General features: G+C 40.1%; 1 protein-coding gene across 6 annotated transcripts in view; it reads left to right on the plus strand.

Moving 5' to 3' along the window:
- Positions 1–26,299, plus strand: part of REV3L (REV3 like, DNA directed polymerase zeta catalytic subunit) — a 166,527-nt gene that overhangs the window by 93,555 nt on the left and 46,673 nt on the right. For all 6 annotated transcript variants that reach the window (XM_070417892.1, XM_070417893.1, XM_070417896.1 and 3 more), the window contains 6 exons: positions 2,226–2,368; positions 2,992–7,153; positions 14,811–15,724; positions 17,541–17,620; positions 18,915–19,040; positions 23,558–23,750. In XM_070417892.1, the coding sequence (XP_070273993.1) occupies positions 2,226–2,368; positions 2,992–7,153; positions 14,811–15,724; positions 17,541–17,620; positions 18,915–19,040; positions 23,558–23,750 (5,618 nt within the window). The remainder of the gene's footprint in view (positions 1–2,225; positions 2,369–2,991; positions 7,154–14,810; positions 15,725–17,540; positions 17,621–18,914; positions 19,041–23,557; positions 23,751–26,299) is intronic.

The raw sequence follows: 26,299 nt of genomic DNA on the forward strand, positions 1-26,299 counted from the left end.
GCTCTTAAAAGAATGGTATTAGAGACACACTGTAATTTGGAAAGGATTAATGGAGACACTGTCCCATGAATAATAAGGGATATTTTCAAATTTTTGAGACAGTAAGAAAGAACAAATTAGGTATGGATAGAAAGGTTTGCCCAACCAGATAGAAGGGAAATAATCAAGCTAGGATCTAGTGAATAAATTTAAATCTATATGAGATAACATTTAAGAGAGTATCCATCTGGACTTAACAGTTCATCTGAACTCCTCAGTAACCCTACTTTATAGCCACTGCTGGATTGAGTCAACAACACCTGTACTACTTACTGGCCCTTCTCTGATCCCAATAATTTTTTTGTCTTTCAACTTTAACCTTAATACTCCTTTACTCACCTTTTTGTTTGTCTTTTCCAGATTATAATGTAGTGGTCGTGTATTTATGGAGACTTCTTAAAATATGTCAGATGCCACCCTTTTAGAAATTACTAGGTTCTCTGTCACCTATTATCCTATATAATAAAAGCGTAATATGCAAATCGACTGAACAGCTGAACGACCCATAGGTGGGGGGCAGGGCCGGTTGGTATGTGCCAGTGGGCAGAGGGAGGGGATGGTGATGGGGGGCGGTGGTGACCAGTGGCAGCGGAAGGGCAATGCAGGGGCCAGGGCCGGCTGCTCGCCTCTTTGCCACCCACAGAGGGAGGCCAGACTGCAGCTTAGGTCCACTCCCTAAGCTGTCAGTTGGACATCCCCTGAGGGCTCCCGGACTGCGAGAGGGCGCAGGCCAGGCTGAGGGACCACCCCCCTCCAGTGCACGAATTTTCGTGCACTGGGCCTCTAATCTTACCTAATAATAGACAAACATGCAAATTGACCGTACCTTTGCTACACCTTAAGCCACGCCCACCAGCCAATCAGAGCAACTATATGCAAATTAACCCAACCAAGATGGCGGCCAGCAGCCACAGAGCTGGAGCAAGCAGGAGGTTTGGTTGCCCCAATGATGGAGGAAGCCAAGCTTCCCGGCGGCTCTGAGCTCCACTCAAAGCAACAAAGTTTCAATTATAGACGGTAAATAAACCCCAGATACCTGCTTCCAGTCGCCATGGCCATGGAGCTGGAGTGAATAAAAAAACAAAAACAAAAAAATGAAAAGCTGGGAGCTTCGGTCGCCAGGGGGCTTGGTCAGTCTGAAAACAGACATCAGCCCCTCACCCAGGCTGGCCAGGCACCTCAGCAGGACCCCCCTCACTGAAGGGGGTTTGGGCAGCCTGAAAACGGCCCTCAGCCCCTCACCCAGGCTGGCCAGGGACCCCTACCCTGAAGGGACTGTGGCCAGCCTGAAAACAGCCATCAGCCCCTCACCCAGGCTGGCCAGGCACCCAAGCGGGACCCCCACCCTGATCCAGGACACCCTTCAGGGCAAACCAGTCGGCCCCCACCCATGCACCAGGCCTCTATTCTATATAATAAAAGGGTAATATGCAAACTGACCCTAACAGCAGAACAACTGGAAATGACTGGTCACTATGACACACACTGACCACCTGGGGGCAGATGCTAAATGCAGGAGCTGCCCCCTGGTGGTCTGTGCGCTCCCACAGGGGGAGCTCTGCTCAGCCACAAGCCAGGCTGATGGCTGCCAGTACAGCGGTGGTGGTGGGAGCCTCTCCCGCCTCCTCAGCAGCACTAAGGATGTCCGACTGTGGCTTAGGTCTGCTCCCTGTTGGCAAGTGGACATCCCCCAAGGGCTACCAGGCTGCCAGAGGGATGTCTGACTGCCAGCTTGGGCCCGATCCCCCAGGGAGCAGGCCTAAGCCAGCAGGTGGACATCCTCCGAGGGGTCCCAGACTGCAAGTGGGCATAGGCTGGGCTGAGGAGGCCCCCCCGAGTGCACAAATTTTTGTGCACTGGGCCTCTAGTTCTATCTAATAATAGAATGAGGGAGAGTATAAAAAAGAACATGATTACATGTCGTAATCCAGGATGTTGTAGAGTGTTGAATACAGGAATGATGGTGTCATCTAGCTCATACAAAAGGAATTATAAAATCTGTTTACAATAACTTTTTGTAGGATGTGATACTAAAGCAAAGTAAAGCTGCTTTTCTTTTTAAAGTTATAATTTTCAGGTATTTTTTTAATTTCGTTTTACTATAGCATCAAATTAGGCAAATTATATGAGTCTGACAAGCTTTTTTCTAATGGTCATACTCACTAGTGAATCTTAATATTCTCTAGATCACTGTGCCGAAATACCCATAGAAGCTCAACTGAAGAAGAAGATTCATCTTCAGAAGAAGAAATGGAATGGAGTAATAACAGTTTGCTTCTAGCCAATCTTTCTATACCTCAGTTAGATGGAACTGCAGATGAAAATAGTGGTGAGTAAACAAGTCTACTATGAGCATTTCCTAGTTTAGGGACTAAAATTACATTTTATTTTAAAACTATAGTTACACTTTCTATATAGTTGGTTAAGTGAGGCTATAACAATAGTGTTTTGTCCTTCTCCAGAATTTTTTCTTTTGAGAATGTAGATAAATTATTGTCTCATTTTTAAGAGGATAACATTTGTTAATCATTGATTTGAAGATTCACAAACTTTAATCAGTTTGTCATGTTAACATTTAAGTAGCATAAGAAATATGTGCAGCTAATTTGAAGTGATAATGAAAAGAAGCATATTATTTTATGAAAACTTTTCAAGGTGACAAGTATTTTCCCCTTATTCCTCCAAAAGGCACTGAATAGTAATATAATCTATTTCTGATCAAAGGAACATGTGTTTAAAATAATGACTAATAATCAAATGAAACTAATTCTTGATTACTTAGATTGAGTTATTATCCTTATAATAGGAGTAATCTTTTTGTTGAGATAACCATATTAAACATACAAACTTAATTTCATATAATTTCTTTTTATGGTGATAGTATCATGGTATGGGAAAATATTTTAAAAGTTAAGAGTGAAAGTGAAATAAATTATTTTCCCCTCATTTCAGACAATCCATTGGACAATGAAAATTCTAGAACCCACTCTTCTGTGATTGCAACAAGCAAGCTCTCAGTAAAACCTTCCATCTTTCACAAAGATGCTGCTACATTAGAACCCTCATCTTCTGCTAAGATTACCTTTCAGTGTAAACACACAAGTGCCCTTTCTTCCCATATTTTGAACAAGGAAGATTTAATTGAAGACTTTTCACAGCCAAACAATACAGAAAAAGGTCTAGATCATTCAGTTGCTTCTTTTACAAATGAAAGCACTTACTCTGTGAAATACCCTGGATCTTTAAGCAGTACTGCCCATTCAGAAAACTCTCAAAAAGAAAGTAGTAAGAAAGATATCTTTCCAGTATCTTCCTGTGAAAATAGTGTTTTTGATTATGATGAAGATATTCCATCTGTTACAAGACAAGTACCAAGTAGAAAGTATACTAACATTAGAAAAATCGATAAGGATGCCCCTTTTATACATATAAACCGTCACACTAGCGAAAATACATTGGGCAAAAATTCTTTCAACTTTTCTGACTTAAATCATTCAAAAAATAAATTATCTTCTGAAGGAAATGAAAAGGGAAATAGCACAGCTCTGAACAGTTTATTCCCTTCATCATTAACTGAAAATTGTGAATTGCTATCATGCTCAGGGGAGAATAAAACTATGGTACATTCTCTTGATAGCATTGCTGATGAAAGTGGACTCAATAAACTTAAAATTAGATATGAAGAATTTCAAGAACATAAAACAGAAAAGCCAAATCTCAGCCAGCAAGCAGCACATTACATGTTTTTTCCCAGTGTTGTTCTTTCTAATTGTCTCAGTAGACCACAGAAACTCTCTCCTGTCACATATAAACTACAACCCAGTAATAAACAGTCCCGGTTAAAAATGAATAAAAAGAAACTTGTAGGTCATCAAGAGACTTCTACCAAAACTAGTGAGACAGGATCAACAAAAGATAATTATATACAAAATAATTCTTGTAATAGTAATTCTGAGAAGAATAATGTATTGGCCAGTGATTTAACTAAAGTCACCCGTGGAGTTTTTGAAAATAAAACACCTACAGACAGTTTTATAGACTGTCACTTTGGAGATGGAACCTTAGAAACTGAGCAGTCCTTTGGATTGTATGGAAATAAATACACCCTTAGAGCCAAACGCAAGGTAAATTATGAGACTGAAGATAGTGAGTCAAGTTTTGTAACACACAACTCAAAAATTAGCCTACCTCATCCCATGGAAATTGGTGAAAGTTTAGATGGAACTCTCAAATCTCGAAAACGAAGAAAAATGTCTAAAAAGCTACCCCCTGTTATTATAAAGTATATTATTATTAATAGATTTAGAGGGAGAAAAAATATGCTTGTGAAGCTAGGAAAAATAGACTCTAAAGAAAAACAGGTAATATTAACAGAGGAAAAAATGGAACTATATAAAAAGCTTGCACCTTTAAAGGATTTTTGGCCAAAAGTTCCTGATTCCCCTGCAACCAAATATCCCATTTATCCACCAACACCAAAGAAAAGTCACAGAAGAAAAACAAAACATAAATCTGCTAAGAAAAAAACTGGTAAGCAACAAAGGACAAATAGTGAAAATATAAAAAGAACTTTGTCTTTCCGGAAAAAGCGTTCACATGCTATTCTTTCTCCTCCCTCACCATCTTATAATGCTGAAGCCGAAGACTGTGACTTAAATTATAGTGATGTTATGTCTAAATTAGGTTTTCTTTCTGAGAGAAGCACAAGTCCCATAAATTCTTCTCCACCTCGGTGCTGGTCTCCCACAGATCCAAGAGCTGAAGAAATTATAGCTGCTGCAGATAAAGAAGCAGTGCTTTTTAAGGGTCCTAATGTATATAATAGCAAGACTGTTAATTCTAGTATAGAAAAAAATAGTCGAGCAAGAACGCAGGTGAAGAAATCAAAAATAAAGCTTGTTAATCCCTCAGTAGTTACTAAGAAAAGGAACAAACGAAATCAAACAAATAAAATATTAGATGATGGAAAAAAGAAGCCGAGAACAAAACAGAAACAAAAAAATGAAAAAGGTACATCGAGAAAGCACATAACACTTAAAGATGAAAAACTAAAATCTCAATCTGGTACCGAAGTTACATTTGTGCTGAAACATCAGAATGTATCTGAGACCTCACAAAGTTCTAGTGATTCTCAACTACTTAATAAACAGAAAGATGTGTCAGTAATGGGCTCTGCTATAGATCATTCCTTTTCTGCTCCCCAAACCACTGGAATTCATGCACAACAGAATTTATCTGGCTGCTTTTCTTCTTTCTTAGAAAGCAAGAAGCCTGTAGATTTGCAAACATTCCCCAGTTCTCGAGATGATTTGCATCCTTCAGTTGTTTGTAATTCTTTGGGACCTGGAAACTCAAAAATTAATGTTCAAAGGCCTCATAATCAAAGTGCCATGTTTACTCTAAAGGAATCAACTCTGATCCAAAAAAATATATTTGACCTTTCAAACCATTTGTCTCAGGTTGCACAGAATACACAGATATCTTCGGGTATAATGGCCCCAAAGACAGAAGAGAATGCAAATACGCAAAAGAACTACTTGTCATCCTTTGGAAAATTAAATGAATATCGTAATTCCCTGGAATCAAAGCCAGACCAGGCATATGCCCCTAATTTTTTGCATTGCAAAGATAGTCAGCAGCAGCTTGTGTGCATGGCAGAACAGTCAAAGCACAGCGAAACTTATTCTCCAGGAAATGCAGCATCAGAAGAAAATCAAATGTCTAATTACTTTGTAACTTCCCTGAGAAGTCCAATCAAGCAAATAGCATGGGAACAAAAACAAAGGGGCTTTATTTTAGGTGTGTCAAATTTTAAACCTGAGAGGGAAAAACAGAAATCATTGTCAGAAGCAGTTTCACAAACCAAAGCATTTTCTCAGTGTAAAAGTCAAAATGTGTCAGCACCTTCAGCATTTGGTGAAGGACAGTCCGGACTGGCAGTTCTGAAAGAATTGTTACAGAAAAGACAGCAGAAAGCACAAAATGCAAATATTATGCAAGATCCATTATCTAATAACCATCAAACAAACAACAATATTTCCGTTCCCCTTGAGCATAACAAAACAACTAAACGAACACGATCCGTAACATCTCCAAGAAAACCTCGAACTCCCAGAAGTACAAAACCTAAAGACAAAATCCCCAAACGTCTCAAAGTAGACGCCATAAATTTACAAAACTCTGGCCAGTTGGATAACTCCCTGTCGGATGATAGTCCCATCTTTTCTTCAGATCCAGGTTTTGAAAGTTGTTACTCACTTGAAGATAGCTTGTCTCCTGAACATAATTATAATTTTGATATTAATACAATTGGTCAGACTGGATTTTGTAGCTTTTATTCTGGGAGTCAGTTTGTCCCCGCTGATCAGAATTTGCCTCAGAAGTTCCTAAGTGATGCCGTTCAGGATCTTTTCCCAGGACAAACTATAGAAAAAGCTGAGTTTTTAAATCATGATAACAAGAAGTGTGATGAAGACAAACATCATGCTTCAGACTCATCTTTGTGGATTAGATCTGCTACTCTAAGTCCTGAACTATTTGATAAATCATCCATAGAGAGCAATGAGAATCATCGCCACAACCAGTGGAAAAATAGCTTCCATCCTCTAACAACTCGGTCTAATTCAATAATGGATTCTTTCTGTGTCCAGCAGGCAGAGGACTGTCTAAATGAAAAATCCAGATTGAATAGGAGTTCAGTAAGCAAAGAAGTGTTTTTTAGCCTCTCACAGCCTGGCAGTTCAGATTGGATTCAAGGTCATACCAGAAAAGAAATGGGACAATCTCTTGACTCAGTCAATGCCTCTTTCACTACAATACTATCCTCCCCTGATGGTGAACTTGTCGATGCAGCCTCTGTGGATTTAGATTTGTATGTTTCAAGAAATAATGATATATTGACACCAACTCCTGATAGTTCACCAAGGTCTGCCAGCTCTCCCTCACAATCTAAAAATGGCAATTTCACCCCTCGAACTGCTCACATTCTGAAACCACTTATGTCCCCTCCAAGTAGGGAAGAAATTATGGCCACTTTGTTGGATCATGACCTTTCAGAAACTATTTACCAGGAACCATTTTGCAGTAATCCTTCTGATGTACCAGAAAAGCCCAGGTAATCATTATTATATTTTCTCCTTGGGTCTCTCTGAATAATTATCACGTATATAACATTTGGTTCCTTACTGCTAGTTTTCTGACTGATGCTGTATTTGTAAGTAGTATATCATTATGAAAACTATTTATAATTTGGACTTGTTACGAAAATTCACAGAATAGCTGAATGCTTACACCTGGAGAAATTTCTTTAAGCTGATGAGTGTTGGTTTTGGATCTACTATAATTTAACACTGTCTTCCATTAAGGATTAGAGATGCAAAGACTGGCTCTCTGTGATAACGATGCCCCGTTAAGAAGTACTTTAAAAGTATTATTTTTAAAATGGTGTTTATTTCTAAAATGGTAAACTCATCATTTTTTAAAAGAACTTTATATTTTAAAGTGTTTGAAAGTGAGCATAGATATATTTTAAGTACTCCTATGATATATCTCTAAGTGAAGATTAAGTTGTTTCTATGATATATATACCACCCTCTTGTTGCCAATATCTTTAGTCATCTTGTTACTATTGTTAGTTTGTACAGTTATTAAGGGTACAGGATGGAATTAACACTCCATTATCTCTTCTTTCTTTTAAGAATCCTTTCAGAGAAGTGATAACAGATGTACATACACACAGCTAATAGCAAAATAGGCTGGAATCACAATACTGGTTTACTTACAAACTAGTAGTTAAGTTGGTATCCTATACCACCTGTATCACTGAGGTTGAGCATTTCTAATAAGAGCTAAGTTGGGGAACATGACTTCATTCAGGTTTAAATTATGTTTTCTTATCCTGTCCTGTGTCTATGATCCCATTTACCTAACCAGTTTCAGAGAGAGAGAGAGAAGCAATTTACTTCAGCCACCCAGTCAGAAGCAGGGGAGGTTGGCTAGAACTGCTGAGGCAGACCCTGCATAGTCTAAATTGTGGAAAGAGATGTGAAGAGCCAACTAAGGCAAGAGGCTACACTGTATATATACACTTTAGCAGCACCATGTTCCTGACCATAGGAAAAAACACAGTGAATGCCAGGTTTTTACCCAGCAGATTAGCAGTAATTCCTGCAGGAGTCCTTTAAGAAAGCGTTGAAAAAAAGTAATCAATAAATATAGGGTAGAAGTTCCCTTCACTTGAAGGACAGAAATGTCCTCCCCAACACACTGTGTTTTTGCCTTGCTTACTACCCCCTTGTGGTCTTTAATATATGAATGGGACTTTCTCTTTATTTCACTGCCAGAATGTATAAATGTCTGTTCCTTTGACATTTGTTTCCATTATTTGGGGAGCTTTGTCTTTAACAGTAGGCATGGTATATTTTTTAATTGAAGTCTTTTTTCTACCTCAGCCTTATACATCTTTTTAATTCTTAGTTAACGTACATGTGCTAGTCATTAACTCTGTATTGCTGTATAGTTGTTATCTAACTTTGACATTTGTTATGCAGCTGAAATAGAAGGAAGACAGTCATTATTTTTGAAAAACAATTTTGTTTTTTTTAAATCTATGTATTTATTATAGAAAATTTAGGAAGTATAAAAGAAGACAAAAACTACACCATTGTCTACCTGTAACAATCGCTAATAATATCTTAATGGATTTTCTTAGATTTTTTAAAAATGTATACAATTTTAATTTTATTTTTTTTATGAAATGTGATCTTACTGTAGTCACAATATTATATCCAGATTCATTCACTTAACATTATACATTAAAATTAACATAAACATTTTCTAAATTTATGAGTTTATCATTTTAATGGCTACATAATATTCTTTTATGTATATTACTAGAGGCCCGGTGCACAAAAATTTGTGCACTCGGGGGGACAGGGGGTCCCTCAGCCCTGCCTGTGCCCTCTCGCAGTCTGGGACCCCTCGGGAGATAACGACCTGCTGGCTTAGGCCTGCTCCTGGGTGGCAGAGGGCAGGCCCAATCCCTAGGTGCAGCCCCTGGTCGGGCTCAGAGCATGGCTGATTGGGGAGTTGGGGTGCCGCCCCCTGTCATGCACAGAGCAGGGCGGATCGGGAGGTTGCGATGCCACCCCTAGTCATGCTCAGGGTAGGGCCGATTGGGGGGTTGGGGCACCGCCCCCTATCACACTCAAGGCAGGGTCGATAGGGAAGTTGCGGCGCCACCCCCTGCCACGCACAGAGCAGGACCCATCAGGGGTTTGGGGAGCTCCCCCTTGTCATGCACAGAGTAGGGCCAATAGGGGAGCTGGGGCACCACCCCCTGTCACATACAGAGCAGGGCCCGTGGGGGGGGGGGGGGGGTAGTTGAGGCGCCACACCCTGTCACACTCAGGGCAGGACCGATGGGGAGGTATGGCTCTACCCCATCTCACATAGAGCAGGGCCTGGGGTGGGGGTAGGGGGGCGCGCCACCCTCTATCACCCACAGAGCAGGGGCCGATCAGGGGGTTGGGGCGCTGCCCCCTGTCACGCTGATCCCGGTGCCGGGAAGCCTCAAGGCTCTGCTGATCCCGCCCGGCAGGGTCCCAGATCTGGATCCCAGACCCCAGACAGCCTTGCCTGCTGCCGCCTGCCTTCAGTATGCAAATTAGCCGCCATCTTGTTGCTTCAGGGTGGGGGTCCCCACTGGGGTGCCTGGCCAGTCTGGGTGAGGGGCTGAGGGCCGTTTTCAGGCTGGCGGGCGACTGGAGCTCCAAACCTCTCCTTTTTTTCTTTTTTTTTTTTCTGGCATTTATTTACCTTCTCTGGCTGTCACTGGAGCTGAGAGCCGGCTTTCTCTCTGAGGCTCGGCTGAAAGCAGGTTTCTGGCCTTTGTTTTCTGTATTCGAAACAATGTTGCGACTCCAGCTCTGAGATCCCGGCTGACTGACAGGAGCTTTCTGGAGTTTTGTTTATCTACACTAATAAAAGAGAAACATGGTAATTGGCGTACGACCGCTACCCTTCTGATTGGCTAATCAGCGTATCCTTATGCAAATTAACTGTCAGCCAAGATGGCGGCCGGCAGCCATGCACTGAAGCGAGCAGGGAGGCTTCCTTGCCCCAGTGACTGCAGACTCCAACGTTCCCCGCCTGACTTCCCGGCCTCTGAGCTGGCAGTTTGAAACATTCTAACAAATATAGCCGGCTGGGATCTCAGAGCTGAAGTTATACATTGTTTCGATTATAGAACGGCAAACAAACCAGCAGCAGAAGCCTCAGAGCTAGAGCCAGAGCTAAAGCTGGTCCAGAAGAAAAAAAAAAAAGAAAAAAAGGAGTGGTTGGGAGCTTCCCGCCAGCCTGAAAGCAGTCAAAACCGCCAGCCTGAAAGCAGCCCTCAGCCCCTCACCCAGACTGGCCAGGCACCCCAGTGGGGACCCCCACCCTGAAGGGTGTGTGACCAATGCAAACAGCCCTCAGCCCCTCATCCAGGCTGGCCAGGCACCCCAGTGGGGACCCCCACCCTGATCCAGGACACCCTTCAGGGCAAACCAGCCGGCCCCCAGGCCTCTATCCTATATAGTAAAAGGGTAATATGCCTCCCAACACGGGATCAGCGGAGCAGTGAGGCCTCCTGGCACCAGATCAGCGTGACAGGGGGCAGCGCCCAAACCCCCTGATCGCCCTGCGGCTCTGTGTGTGACAGGGGGTGGAGCCCCAACCTCCTGATCGGCCCTGCTCTGTGTGTGACAGGGTGCGGCGCCCAACCCCCCCCCCCCCCCCCCAACGGGCCCTGCTCTGTGTGTGACAGTGTAGAGCCATAACCTCCCCATCGGCCCTGCCCTGAGTGTGACAGTGGTGGCGCCCAAACCCCCTGATCCGCCCTGCTCTGTGTGTGACAGGGGGTGGTGCCCCAACTCCCCTATTGGCCCTACTCTGTGCGTGACAGGGAGGAGCTCCCCAACCCCCTGATGGGCCCTGCTCTGTGCGTGACGGGGGGGGGGCGGGGGGGGGCAGTGCCCCAACCCCCTGATTGGCCCTGCTCTGTGAGTGACAGGGGGCAGCGCCCCAACCTCCTGATTGGCCCTGCTCTGTGCATGACAGGGGGTGGCACCACAACCTCCCCATCGACCCTGCCTTAAGTGTGACAGGGGGCGGTGCCCCAACCCCCCAATCAGCCCTACCCTGAGCGTGACTGAGGGTGGCATCACAACCTCCCAATCTGCCCTGCTCTGTGCATGACAGGGGGCGGTGCCCCAACTCCCCAATCAGCCCTGCTCTGAGCCCAACCAGGGGCTGCACCTAGGGATTGGGCCTGCCCTCTGCCACCCAGGAGCAGGCCTAAGCCAGCAGGTCGTTATCTCCCGAGGGGTCCCAGACTTCGAGAGGGCACAGGCTGGGCTGAGGGACCCCCCCTTCCCCCCGAGTGCACAAATTTTTGTGCACCAGGCCTCTAGTCTTCTATAAATGTTACTATGTTTCCAACTGAAGCTCAGAGGCCGGCGGGGACGTTGGAGTCCACAGCAAGCAAGCCTCCTGTTAGCTTCCAGCTGCCTGGCTGCCGGCCGCCATCTTGGCTGACAGTTAATTTGCATAAGGATACGCTGATTAGCCAATGGGAAGGGTAGTGGTCGTACGCCAATTACCATGTTTCTCTTTTATTAGTGTAGATTGTACTGAGATGTTCTTTATTTTGCCACTATAGATAATTATGTGATTAATATCTTCTTCATAAAGCATTTCTTATGTTTTGGATTTTTTTCTCATAGCCCTAAAAGTAGGATTACTATAAAATTTAAGGCTCTTGATATATATTTTGACATGAGTTATAGCAGTTTCCATGCTGCTAACTATTCACAAAAGCTGAATTTACCATACTTCATCATTTAAAATTTTGGTTTCATTATGATTTCTGTATCAAAATATTGCATTGGTTATGGTCTCATGGCATACATACTCATTTCCTTCAATAGCAATAATTCTTTTAATTTTTCATATAGCTGGGAATTGAGTACAGGGAAGGTGCTAGATTATGGTTAAGTAGTATATCATTGTGAAAACTGTTCATAACTGTGACTCATTAAGAAAATTCACAGACTAGCTGAATGGTTGTACCTTGAATTAACTAGTAAGGGCCAAAATCTTTCCATTTAAAGGGGGAAAGGAACTGTGATAACCCTGATGCTTTTCCTTCAACTCCAAGTCAGAAAAAAAGAGACTCTGGTTCATTGAGTTTTGTCTAGAGCAGTGGTTCTCAACCTTTCTAATGCCGCGACCCTTTAATACAGTTCCTCATGTTGTGGTGACCCCCAATTTCATTATTACAAATTGAACATAATTAAAGCATAGTGATTAATCACAAAAACAATATGTAATTATATATGTGTTTTCCAATTGTCTTAGGCGACCCCTGTGAAAGGGTCGTTCGACCCCCAAAGGGGTCGCGACCCACAGGTTGAGACCCGCTGGTCTAGAGAATGACCAGGACATTTGGGAAACCGTGCCCGAAGAGAAGTAATTGAAAAAAACTAAAAACTGCCTTCTTACTAATGAAAGACATACCTCAAAAAATAGACTTCTTTTATGTTGCTACAGAAGGCAGAAATAGTACAAATGGATATGTTAAAGAAAGGGAGAGGTTTAGTTTTATAACTATTGAAAACTAAACTAAGCTACTTTTAATTAGTGGCTCCCGACATGCATATATATTAGTAGCATTTAAGCTATGCATACTGTGGGCTCTGCCAACTCCTAAGATTTTTGTTAGTGTTAAACCTTGCCATGTAAAGAGGAGGTGGAATTATGGTAATTTACCTCAATTATGAGTGATTTTTTTCTTTAAGTTTGAGGAAATTTGAGAGGGCAGATGGGCACAAAAATTTGTTTGAACTTACTGGCTCTGCTAAACCACTATAGATAATAGAGAATGTAGAAAGAGGCTATAAATAAAGTCCAGGAATATAGTCTCTAATGACAAATTCTTCCATCGTTTTTATTTATATGTGGTAACAATGGGAAATTATTTAAAACTAGCAGCCTGGTGCACAAAATTCATGCCCTGGGGGGTTCCCTGAGCCCAGCCTGCACCCTCTCCAATCGGGGATCCCTTGGGGGATGTTCGACTGCTGGACATCCCTCTCACAATCTGGGACCACTGGCTCCTAACGGCTCACCTGCCTGCCTGCCTGCCTGATTGCCCCTAACCATTCTGCTTGCCTGCCTGATTGCCCCTAACCTCTCTGCCTACCTGCTTGATTCCACCTAACTGCCTCTGCCTGATTGCCCCTAACAACCTCTGCCTGCCTGCCTGATCACCTCTAACTGCTCCCCTACCGGCCTAATTGCCCCCAACTGCCCTCCCCTGCCGACCTGGTCACCTCCAACTGCTCTCCCCTGCCTGCCTGATCATGTTTAACAGCCCTCCCCTGCCAGCCTGATCACCCCTAACTGCCTCTGCCTCAGCTCCCACCACCATGGCTTTGTCCGGAAGGAATTCGGACATCCGGAAGATGGCCAGTTGACCTGATCTAATTAGCATATTACCCTTTTTTTAGTATAGATAGATTATATAGAATAGGATTGCTTAAATGGGGGAGAAAGCCTTTTTCAGCAGTAGGAGATGCTCTTTGCAGACAAAAACACATAATCCCTATCTCTGGACTATGTGCACTATACTGCCAAACCGGTTATTAAAAAATTGAACCACTTTCTTACACTTTACACCAAACAGCTGTTGCCCTTAAAACCCCTCCTCAGCCCCCACCTTAGGTTCTGCCTTCACAGTTCACCCAGATTAGGTTCTGATTGGTCAGTTTCTATGCCAGTCAGCGTCAAAAGCTCTGCTTCCTAGGCAGCCATTGGCTCTTCTGGGAAATCCAGAATGGCCCCACTGACAGCTGTCTCTCTCTCTTCGGGCTTGATCCACAGCCTCCACAGCAGCTGTGGATCAGGCCCTCCTGCCTTTCTCTCTCTCTCCCGGCCTTACCAGCAGCCAAGGCAGCGCTGCGGCTGCTGCTGATCAGGACCTGCCTCTCTCTTTAGGCCTCTCTCTGGGCCTGATCTGCAGCCGCCACACCCACCTTGCCCCGCTCATCCCCCCCACCCCAACCGCCCAGCCCTCTTGCCACCAGCTTTGTGGGCCTCGGGGGAGGGACCAAGAGGTGCTCCATGCACTTCCTGGTGACCAGTCAGGTCATCCATCTGGTCATTTAGTTGTGACGGCCCTAGGCTATTAGTATAGATGAGTTAGAGGAAAGGAATCTGATGAGTTTGTGCCATCTCCTTGGAGAAAAGAAGACTCCGTGGGCACATACAACAACAACAAATGCTTTCTTTTTCTGATATTAATGATTTTTCCCAAGGAAATCAATTTAATAGTCCATATACTTGTGAGGAAAGCATATTGAGACTGCACAAAATATGTGTATGTAGGGGGGTATGGAAAGGGAAGAAAGAGATGGGCATTTTTAAAAATATTTTTTAATTGATTTGAGATAGAGAGGAAGGGAGAGAGCGAGAGAGAGAGAGAGAGAGAAATCAGCTGCTTCTTTCATCCACCCTGACTGGAATCGAACTCACAACTTGGATATGTGCTCTGACTGGGAATGGAACTGGTACACGTACATTGCTCAACCAAATGAGCCACACCAGCCAGGGTGAGATGGGCATTTTTTAGACTCCAAAAGGAACTTTAAAAATCTCTAGGATAGGGAACTAAATATTTTGGTAATTGTTCTTTGAGACAAAATAGTTGTTCTAAAATATGTTATTTATAGGGAGATCGGCGGACGGCGTCTCATGGTAGAAACTCGACTTCCAAATGATCTAGCTGAGTTTGAGGGAGATTTTTCATTGGAAGGACTTCGTCTGTGGAAAACAGCATTCTCGGCAATGACTCAAAACCCAAGACCAGGGTCACCCTTTCGTAATGGCCAAGCATTTGTCAATAAAGGGTCAAGTAATAGCCATAAAATGGTGGAAGATAAAAAAATTGTGATTATGCCTTGTAAATGTGCCCCAAGTCGACAACTGGTTCAAGTATGGCTTCAAGCCAAAGAAGAATATGAACGTTCCAAGAAACTGTCTAAAACTGAGCCAGCTGGAGTTGTAAAATCTGCTGAGAACTTCAGCTCTTCAGTTAACCCAGATGACAAACCTGCAGTGCCTCCAAAAATGGATACAACTCCACATATACTCCCCACTACAGCACATACCAAGGAAGATGTTGATAATTTTCAGATTGCTTTACAAGTTTCAACCACAGGATGTAGTCAAACTGCAAGTGAAAGTCAGATGCTGCCACCAGCTGTTTCTACAAATGATCCTGAGAAAGATGAAGATGATGATGATGACTATTATTCTAGTTATAGCTCCCCTGATTCTCCAGTAATTCCACCGTGGCAACAAGCAGTATCCCCAGATCCCAAAACCCTGAATGGAGATGACCGACCCTTATCAGCAGTGGAGGAACTATGTTCCCTGGCTGTGGAGAACCTCTTAAAGCCAGTAAAAGATGGTATACAAAAAAGCCCCTGCAATGAGCCTCGGGATCCTCTTATGATATCTCCGATCAATGTTAGGGCAAAAACTGGGATATGTGATTCACTTTGCCTTCATAGTACACCAATCATACAGAGAAAACTTCTAGAAAGACTTCCTGAAGCAACGGGCCTTAGCCCTTTATCAACAGGTAAGTTTCTAAATAACAGATTTTAATAGCTGTTCTTCAAAGATTAAAATGAAGACAATATTAGACTATGTTAATGAAAATGAGGGCTTTTTAAATGAAATTTTAGCTCGGCTAATGAGAGTATTGTTATCTTATCATGTCTCAGAAAAACATCACGTGGAAACTTTTTTAGCTTTCTGCTATGAAATCTACATATGCCTTCATCCTATCTTCTCACTTCTGGGTGAACTATAGGAGCCCTCTAAGAAACCTCACCTTCTCAACTTGATTTTTCCCATTGCCCATTTTTTCCATTCCCATTTTCCCTTTAATAATATACCCAAGTCTCTCTCCGAACTTTAAAATAGAAACAAAGCCAAACAATTGCTTTAACCTTAGATTCTCCTTCAAAGCCAAATTTTTTAGATTTCTTAAATGTAACCATTTCTTTACCTTGTACTCATTTCTCAACCTGCTCTACCTGGATTCTATCCCCATAATTTTACCAGTATGGCTCCTGCAGAGATTCTCAGTAACCTTTATATAGCTAAAGCCAATGGATGTTTTTCAGTCTTCCTATCACATGCCCTATAAGCGGCCATTGTCATATTGACCATTCCTTACTTCCTGGAGCTTTTTCTCCCCTTGGCTTTTCTTCCTACTCCTGTTTCTTCCTACTTGCTTTCCTTTGAAGTTAAACTCACATTCTCAGTTATTATCTAAATGTTGGGATTTATTAAGGCTTAGCCTTTAGCTTTCTTTACTCTTTACTTACTTTATATTCTCTCCCTATATTCTCTTCGTATGAGCAGGAATGTCTAATTCCTGCTCATAGTATTACTGCAGATAATGCACAAGCTTAAATTTCCATTCAGAACTCTCTTTTAAGCTTCAGAACACTATATCCAACTGCCTATTTGGCATTTCTACTTGAATGCTCAAAGGCATCACAAGGTCAGTATTTTTTTAGTCAGTTCATGATCTCATTGCATGCATTCACTACCAAACACCTAACACACATGCCCACACACAGAAATCCACCTGGTCCTCTTTAAGTTTTCCTCATTTCAATGAATATCACTACCATCTCTGTTACTGAGTTACACAAGTCAGAAACATGGGATTTATTTGTTACGCCTTCCCGATCCTAATTCCCTCACTACCCAGCCTGTGGTTTCCAATCTATTACTAAAAAGTCCTGTAATCTTTTAGTTTCCTAAATTACACAGATCGCTCTACCACTACTGCTATCACTATAACCTTAGGCCAAACTGTTATCATTTCTCACCTGGTTTTCTACCCTAGCCTTCTTATCTACCCTTTGCAATTTCTCGGTCTTTTGCTCAGTAGTTGGAAAATCTCCACGCTGTTCCGTTAATAATCCCATCTTTCTGTTCCAGCTCAAAAAAGCCTTCCTAACCTCCTGACTATATAAAAATTCCCAATTGTATTCTCTTTTGTTGTATTTACCCCAGTTATAATTTTACCTTTCTATATGTATTTGGTGAATGCCTGATTCTCTCTAGACCCCATGAGGATATAGACTGTCTTTCCCTCATCATCATAAATCTTGGACAAATAAGTGAATGAATGAATTAAATGATTTCCTAAGATAATGAAGGAATAAAACAGTAATTAAAATGTAAATGTTTTTATTTAAAATACAAATTTTTTAAGTTATTTTGGTGGGGATCAGAAGATTGAATTGGTTTTGCCTAGAGAATTTACAGAATAATATTCACAAATGTTATTAAGAATTTAGAACAACAAAAAGTTTTTAAAAAATAGAAGCATATAATTTTGATATAAATATTAAATATGAAATTTCTTTCTACAGAACCAAAAACTCAGAAATTGAGTCATAAGAAAGGAAGTAATACTGACACTCGTAGAAGAATATTCTTAACACAAGCAAAGGTAACTATGTTAAACATATTTAAAAATCAGTGGAAGATCCAGTCTTATTCTTAGATTTCAGTTAGATAATTGATAACTTTGTGTCTCAATTTTTAAAAAAATTTTATTATATTTTTGCATCATTTTATTTACATCTTTGAGACAACAAGAAATTGCCTAATTTTTTTTTTAGTTTCTTTTTGTTGTTGGGATCTAAAAGATTCTTATATGTAAATACAAATATTACAGAGAAAGTGAATATGATAGCCAAAATGTGGATTATGAGGATACAAATACATTAACTGATTACTGGCAATATCAGAACAGTCCAATGACAGCAGAGCTCAAGTAAGTGATTTTTGATCCCACCAAAAATATATCCTTTTTCTTGGTTTATTACTTTTTTCTTAAATATAACATTATTAATTTTTTTCAGTTTATGTTACTAAATAACAAAGGAAAACATTATTATTGAAATTCTGAAAAATCATAAATATCTTTATTCCAATACTAAAAATATGGTAAAACTTAAAATACATGGTTATGTGAAAAAAGTATGCAGTACATATGTATCTTCAGAAATATATGATAGAAATCACTCCTGTATTATCCAATTGTCATAACTATCATGAATGACGTAAGATATATTTTGGTGTTTCTATTTGGAGATTATAAACTTTTTAAAAAATTTTTCTTTTTAAAGCAGAATTGTTGAATTACAGGCTATTTATTTTAAAAACAAGTACCAGAGTATTGTGAATATAAATGGTTTATGGGTTTGGAAATCAGAAAACATTTTTCAGAAAAAAGAAAGATTATATTCTTTCTAAACCCATAAAGATTATTTATGTTTTAACTCATCTTTCAGACATATGTTATGTTAGGGTAAAATACAAATCCAAAATTTCAAATCTTATTATTAACTAGCCAGACTTGTTGCAAATACTTTGCTTGCTTGTCATATTTCCAGTAAGGGTGAAGATAAATGTCCATGTGGTATAAATGTCAAGTCTCTACAAGACTATTATTTTCAATATTTGAGGCTTGTAAATCAAAGAACAACATATGGTTTGCTTTCAGATTATATCAGATATTTCTACATATATCCAGTTCTGGTATTTTGAATTACTTGCATGAAAAGAATTTTAATAAAATACTTATGGTTTCTTTGGACTTAAAGAGATATTATTAGTTTATCATGTATTACAAAACACATAAAGCATATTATTTAAGTAGGAATAAGTAGTCAAAATAAAGAAAATGGTTGCTTATTTATTTTTTCTCTGGCTATGTGTTGTTGTTTTTTTTTTAATAGAATCAATTTGCAGCAGTAAATACCCCAAAGAAAGAAACTTCTCAGATCGATGGACCATCTTTAAACAACACTTACGGTTTTAAAGTCAGCATACAAAACTTACAGGAAGCAAAAGCTTTACATGAGGTAAAATTGCAACAGTAAGAACACATTCACTGTTTAACTCCTATGTTTTATGCTGTGGAACAAGTATGGAAATTTTTTATTGAGGAAGTAATACATTGAATTCTATACTTGTTAATCATTCTGTTCTTAAAATTCTTACTATTTCATGTATTCATACATTTATATGAAATAAGATAAACTTTTAAAGCAACCATTAGTTATTGAGACTGCTATGTGGTTTCACAACTTTCATAAATCTTATAACTGAAATCCAGTTTATAGAAGCTAAAATTAGAAAATAGTTTTTTAACTACTAGAAAAAAATCTCTTATTCTGGATTGTTATATTAGGATGTTATATCACATTCGAAACATTTACTTGTGTTTTCTATTTGTTTGGCTCAGTGGATTAGTGCTTGCTACAATTCATTTGTTCACATAATACCTATATAACCCAGTTACTTTCACAGCACAGGCCATATGCCAAAGACTAAGGGATTGTCTTTAAAATGTACATCAGTCATAGGATAGACTGGAGAATATGTGTGAGTCACTATAAATTTATCTCTTAGAGAAAGCACAACTCAAGAACATATATTTGCCCAGCCAGCCAGCATGGTTCAGTGGTTGAGTGTCGATCTGTGAACCAGGAGTCACAGGTTCAATTCCCCGTGAGGTCACATGCCCAGGTAGCAGGCTTGATCCCCATGTGAGGCATGCAGGAGGCAGCCAGTCGGTGTTTTCTGGACTCTCTCCCGCTCCCTTGCTCTCTGAAATAAAAAAATACATATATATTTTTAAAAACAACATATTTGACTGGCAGTAGGTGAAAATTAGAGTATATTTTTTATTATTTATACCTGTGCTATCAGTATGGTAGCCACTAGCAATATGGCTGTTGAGAACTTAACATTTGGCTTATATGTCAAGGTACTGAATTTTAACTAATTTAGGTTTAAAAACTGATACTTGACTCATTTATTAGAAAACTTTTAAGTATGTTTAGAACAACTTAGGAATGTAAAACTACTTTTTCAACTGTAAATTTTATGATACCTAAATACAGTTCAGGTATTTTCATAAAAAATTTAGTGTCCACATTGAAATTTGCTATAAATGCACACTAATTTTGAAGTCATAATAGAAAAAAAGAATGTGAAATATCTCATTCATAACCGCTTATATTGATTTCATATTTTAAAAGGTAATATTTTAGATATATTGAATTAAATGAAAGTATTTCTAAATTAATTTAACCCATTTTTACTTTTTTCCAGTGTAACTACTAGAAAGTGTAAAATTACATATTTGATTTTCATTGTATTTTTTAATGGACAATGCTGGTTTATATAGTTGTTTTATGTTTTTACCTTGAGAGCGGAGAATTGTTTTTTATTTTTGGGGTTTTTTTTGTTCTAAGGTCAATTCTATCTTAAACTGATCTAAGACTTGGATAAGCATAGACTTAAAAAAAAAATTTTAACTTTGTCCTCATTTAACCCTAAATTTGAACTAAGAATTGTACATTTTTAGAATTAGATTAGAATATAGTCTAACTTTCTAAATATATATTTATACATTTTTTCATTCAACTTTACTTCCTGCTTTATACCTGGCCCTGTATTATCCCCTGAATCTCAGATAAATTAATTAATTAACTCAGGAATACATATTTTATCAAGTACATTCCCAAAATTAGAAAATTAAAATACTTTGTTAAAATGTATTTATTAGAGCAGATTTAATAGATCTTAGCAAAAGGATTTTTAAATTTGATTACTCTTTTATTATTTGAAAAACATACATTTCTTCTTATACTATTACTTTACTCACATTACCCCATTTCAGAATCATGAGCCTTCTTAAAGTTGAAATCACTTGGGAGGTCTGGCAGGTTGCTCATAGCTTCTTCCCAACACAGGCTTTTTTAATCTCAAGGCACACTCCAAACAGCCACCTGGTGGTCAAATTAGGAATAAACCCAAAAATATCTGCACTATGTTCTGTTTCTTTTTCTAGAAATTGTGCCCATGGCATTTTTCTTCTGTTTTCCATTACCATGGACTAATCTTTCCCTTCTGCATATACATTTTCAAACAGACAAAAAGGGTTGTAATCCTTGTCCCCCTTCTCATTTATCTCTTTCCTAGTTACACTAAGTAAATCTCTCAGTCTCTTCTTTCCATAGTTTTTTTTAAATACACCTAAGATCATAATACATTTTATATTAAGGAATCGAAATGCAACATTTGAATCTGAAATTTGGCCTGTTAAATAAGTTAGACTCCTCCAAGACTCTTTTGACCTGAAATTTCTTTAGTCATCTTCATAACCTTTCCACATGTTGATTTTTTTCCTAATTAAACTGGATTTTTAGGTTTTGTTTTGTTTGGGTTTAAGGAGAGTTTTCCCATTTTACATTTTTGTATATACATGCTTATTGTTTTTTAAAAAAAATCAAGCAGTCCTGAAGAATATACACTTAAAAGTTCTTTCCCTGAGCTCCCCCTAATGGTTTGATTTTTTTCTAATCTTTGTTTTTATAAAATAGAAACAGCAACATATTTCTTAAGGACAGTGGTGGATTTGTAGATATTTGTTTTATTCCTTATATCTTATATGTGCATGATTAATGTTTTTTATATTTTAAAAAGTACTTATGAATTTACTAATAATTTACTGATGAATTCGTGTAGTATTACATGTACATGGGAAAAATTCCAATCCGTACAAAAAGATTTACAGTGAAAAAGTAAGCTTTCCTTTCACCTCAGGCTAGCAATCTCCTTACAGACAATAAGTAGATCTATGTTTTTTATGTCTTTTTGCAGAGATTATGCATATGCTTAACCTTTTAAAATATATAGATACATATAGATATTTTATTTCAGAGAAAAAGGGAGAGGGAGAGAGAGAGATACATCAATGATGAGAGAGTATCATTGATCGGCTGCCTCCTGCATGCCCCCTACTGGAAATCAAGCTCGCAACCCAGAGCCCACAACCTGCAACCCGAAACCCAGAATGTATCCAGGCCCAGAATCGAGACGTGACCTCCAGGTTCATATGTCGATGCTTAACCTTTCTCACACACATGCAGTATGAGCATACAACACTTACTGGTTCTATTTATCAATGTTTTATGGTGATCTTTCCATATTACAACATATTAGGTCTGGCTCATTCTTTTGAAAATTTTAAAGGTTTCAGAATATTTCATTGTTTGTGGTCTTTATGGATGCCACATAATTTATGAAACCAGTCCTCAACTGATTTTTAGTCTTTTATTGTTTATAAAAGACTGAAAATATCACAATCTTCAGTGAACATTCTTGTGCATATAATTTGTCTAAATGTATGAGTATATCTGCAGGATCTATTTTCAGGAGTAGAATTGCTAGATCAAAGGTTATGTCCATTTTTAATTTTATAGGTATTTTTTAATTGTCCTTCAAAGGGATTTAACAAATTCTATTTCCATCACTAGTGAGAGCCTTGCATTTATATTTCTTCAACAGTTGGCATGCAAGCTAAATACAAAATACAAATCCTTTATTAAATATATAAGATTTGAATAATTGCCAGTATTGGACCGTAGCCTACTATTTCCCATTGCCAGATATATGTACTTCGCTGGTATAATTATGGCTATAATTTCAGCTATAATCATATTTGTTTTTCTTACCCAGAGTTTTTACTTGCTGTGTCTTGATTTTAGAAAGAGAACTAAGGATTACAGTTAAGAAAAGTTTTTATTGGCTTAGGAAAATAAGTTTTAAAAGAAAAATATTACATTAAAAATTTTTTTTAAATCTTTATTGTTGAAAGTATTACCTATATACCCTTTTTTCATCCATTGACCTCTTCTAGCCCGCCCCTGTCCTCATCCCCTACCCCAGGCCTCACCACCCTATTATCTGTGTCCATGGGTTATACAAGTTCTTTGGTTGATCTCTTCCCACCCACCCTCCGTTGCCTTCCCTCTGAGATTCGACATTCTTGCATTATATGTCAGAGAAAATGCATGGGCAAAATCTGGCTGTTGTGTAGTTGATACCATACAATTCTTATGATTTTTCTTTTCAGGAAAAACTATAACAATCTGCCTAGTACATACAAAAGTCTAAATTTAAGTAGCCTCAAGTAGTAAAGAGTAAGTAGGAGCTTCAAATTTTAAAAATCTCTTTTTTTAGTTTGAACTGTAGGTAAAACTATAGTTAATTATGTAGATAGTAAAAAGTAACAAACTTTTGAATATATAACTACTTGGACTAGTCATTCAAACAGAAATTAAGAAAATATGTATTGACATTGAAAAATTATAAGCAAATTTTCTAAAATAAAAACATGAATTGATTTAATTTAATCTTAGAAGTGAAAATTTTTAGCTTTGAGTGTAGAGTATTAAACTGTTACTGTGTCCTTTGTGGCCATATTTTTCTGTAATTTTACATATGTATTTCCTTGGAGTCTTAGTGAAACATAGTTTTTTCAGCATGTCTTAAAAGTGTAAAAACATATTTTAATTTCCTTTTATAGATACAAAATCTTACCCTCATCAGTGTGGAGTTACATGCTCGAACTAGACGAGACTTAGAACCAGATCCTGAATTTGACCCAATCTGTGCTCTGTTCTACTGCATCTCATCTGATACTCCACTACCAAATACAGACAAAACAGAACTCACGGGTGTAATAGTGATTGATAAAGACAAGACAGTCTCCAGTCAAGGTAGTGTTCATTTTTATTAGTTTATACCTACGCGCCTGTCTGGAATTCTAAACCATGCCAGTATAAGGAACTTCTTTCTAAATTGCTGAGATGTAGGGATAAGAAGTGTTGTGTATAGCTTTGTCCTAGACTTACTATACTTACTCCAATAATTGTCAGAAGTCAGGAGCAATCCTATATAATAAAAGCCTAATATGCTAAGTGTCTGGTCATCCGTTCAACCAATCAAAGCAGAATATGCTAATGATATGCTAAGGCCACTCAACCGCTCACTGTGACGTGCACTGGCCACCAGGGGGCAGTCAACCAGTCACTATGATGTGCACTAACCACCAGGGGGCAGACACTCCAATCAGTAGGTTAGCTTGCTGCTGAGGTCCAGTTGATCAGGACTGAGCGAGATGGGTGGGGCATGCCCTGTAGCCTTCCCACAATCCTCCCCGGCTTGCCAACTTCCCACATCCCTCCCTGGCCCCGATTGTGCACTGGTGGGGTCCCTCAGCCAGGCCTGCGCCCTCTCGCAATCCAGGACCCCTCAGGGGATGTCGGAGAGCCAGTTTTGGCCCAGTCCCACAGGCCAGGCTGAGGGACCCCACTGGTACACGAATTCGTGCACCAGCCCTCTAGTACAATATAAAGATCTTAATAAAATTTCCAAGTAGAATATATCATTTCTTCTAAATATTACTTTCTAAAATACTAATTGTTGATATTGAAATTAAATGATTATGTATCTTTAGGTTAGATAGACAGTCTTATATATGCAGTGCTGGTATTTTGTGGCTAATACAGAGCTTCTATTTGCTTTAAGAAGTTACAATTATCAGTTAATGATTTATAAGAGACTTTTAAGATACAATCTAATTTTGTTTATATCTCTTCCTAAATACATATACATTTGGTTCAGAGGTTGTTTATAGAGTATCTATACTAATAAAAGAGTAATATGCTAATTAGACTGGGAGACCTTCCAGATGTTCTTCCAGACAAAGCCATGGGCTTGGTCGGCCTGCAAACTGCCCCCAAACGGCCCTCGGCCCCTCACCCAGGCCAGCCACACCCCTCCAGCAGGGACCCTCATCCTGATGGGGGCGTGGCCAGCCTGTAAATGGCCCTCAGCCCCTTGCCCAGGCTGGCCCTGTCCCCCAGCAGTGACCACCACCCCGATGGGGGTGTGGCCAGCCTACAGACCGCCCCAGCCTCCCTCGCCCAGGCTGGCACCGCCCCCAATGGGGACTCCCACCCCGATGGGGGCGTGGCCGGCCTGCAAACCCCTGGCAGCCCCTCGCCCTGGCTGGCCCCGCCCTCAAGGTGACCCCCACCCTGATCCAGGATCCCCTTCAGGGCAGACCAGCCAGCTCCCACCCATGCACCAGGCCTCTATACTAATAAAAGGGTAATATGCTGATTAGACCGGACGTCCTTCTGGACAAAGCCATGGTGGCAGGGCCAAGGCAAAGGTGGTTAGGGGCGATTAGGTCAGAAGAGGAGGGCACTTGGGGGTGATCAGGCGCCGGGGGGGGGGGTGGGGAGGCAGTTGGGGGCGAGTAGTCTGGCAGGGGGCCAGTTGGGAGCCTGCAGGCCGGCAGTGGGGGGCAGTTGGGGGTGATCAAGTCGGCAGGGGGAGCAGTTGGGGATGATCAGGCTGGCAGAGAGGGGGGAGAGTTAGGGGCAAGCAGGCCGACAAGGGGTGGCAGTTGGGGGCGGGAAGGCAGGCCGGCAGATGAGCAGTGAGGAGCTAGCGGTCCCGGATTGCAAGAGGGATGTCCGATTGCCAGTTTAGGCCCGATCCCTGAGGGGTCCCAGATTGGAGAGGGTACAGGCCGGGCTGAGGGACACACACACACCCCATGCACGAATTTCGTGCACTGGGCCACTGGTACCATATAAGGCATTTTATAAAACACAAAATGTCCCTCTGTAGTTTTAAATGGTAATAAATGAATTCAGTCAACTGAAAAGAACTGAACACAATTATATAGGAATTTGCAGTTTAATCATTGGTGTGCTTGAGCTGGCTTTTACCAGCTCACAAGCCAATGAATATATCATGGCTTATTATTTTGAACTAGTTGATGTCACATTGGTAGCTTGAAGTCAGCCATGGGGGGACATCTTTATGTCATGGAAATAGGTAAGCACTACAAATTGGGGCTTCCCCCTACTCCTGGAGAGGTTATTGTAAACATTTTCCAGAATACTGCTGATTTAAGTATTCTCTACTAAGCAAAACTTTGCCTGTAGGAAGAGTAAAGACACAAATGAAGTAATAACATTTCTTTTCAGATGACATTATCTGGAGAATTTTGTGAATTTAAGACTTTTTGGGAAAATGTGAAATTTGAATTTTTAAATTTTCTTAAGGTTTTTTTAAAGAAATTTTTCAAGAAATTGGGTTAATTTTGTATTTACTTTGGAGAAACACTCGCTTAATTTGAACTCTTTCAGTAGCATAATTTCACTCAAAAGTAAGGAACAGCCCTGGCTAGGTAACTCAGTTTGGTAGAGCACTGTCCCTCTATGCCAAGGTTGCGGGTTTGATTCCCAGT

This window comes from Myotis yumanensis, unplaced genomic scaffold (genome assembly GCF_028538775.1).
Source record: "Myotis yumanensis isolate MYYU_CA2020_CCGP unplaced genomic scaffold, mMyoYum1.0.hap1 SCAF_6, whole genome shotgun sequence".
Lineage (NCBI taxonomy): Eukaryota > Metazoa > Chordata > Mammalia > Chiroptera > Vespertilionidae > Myotis > Myotis yumanensis.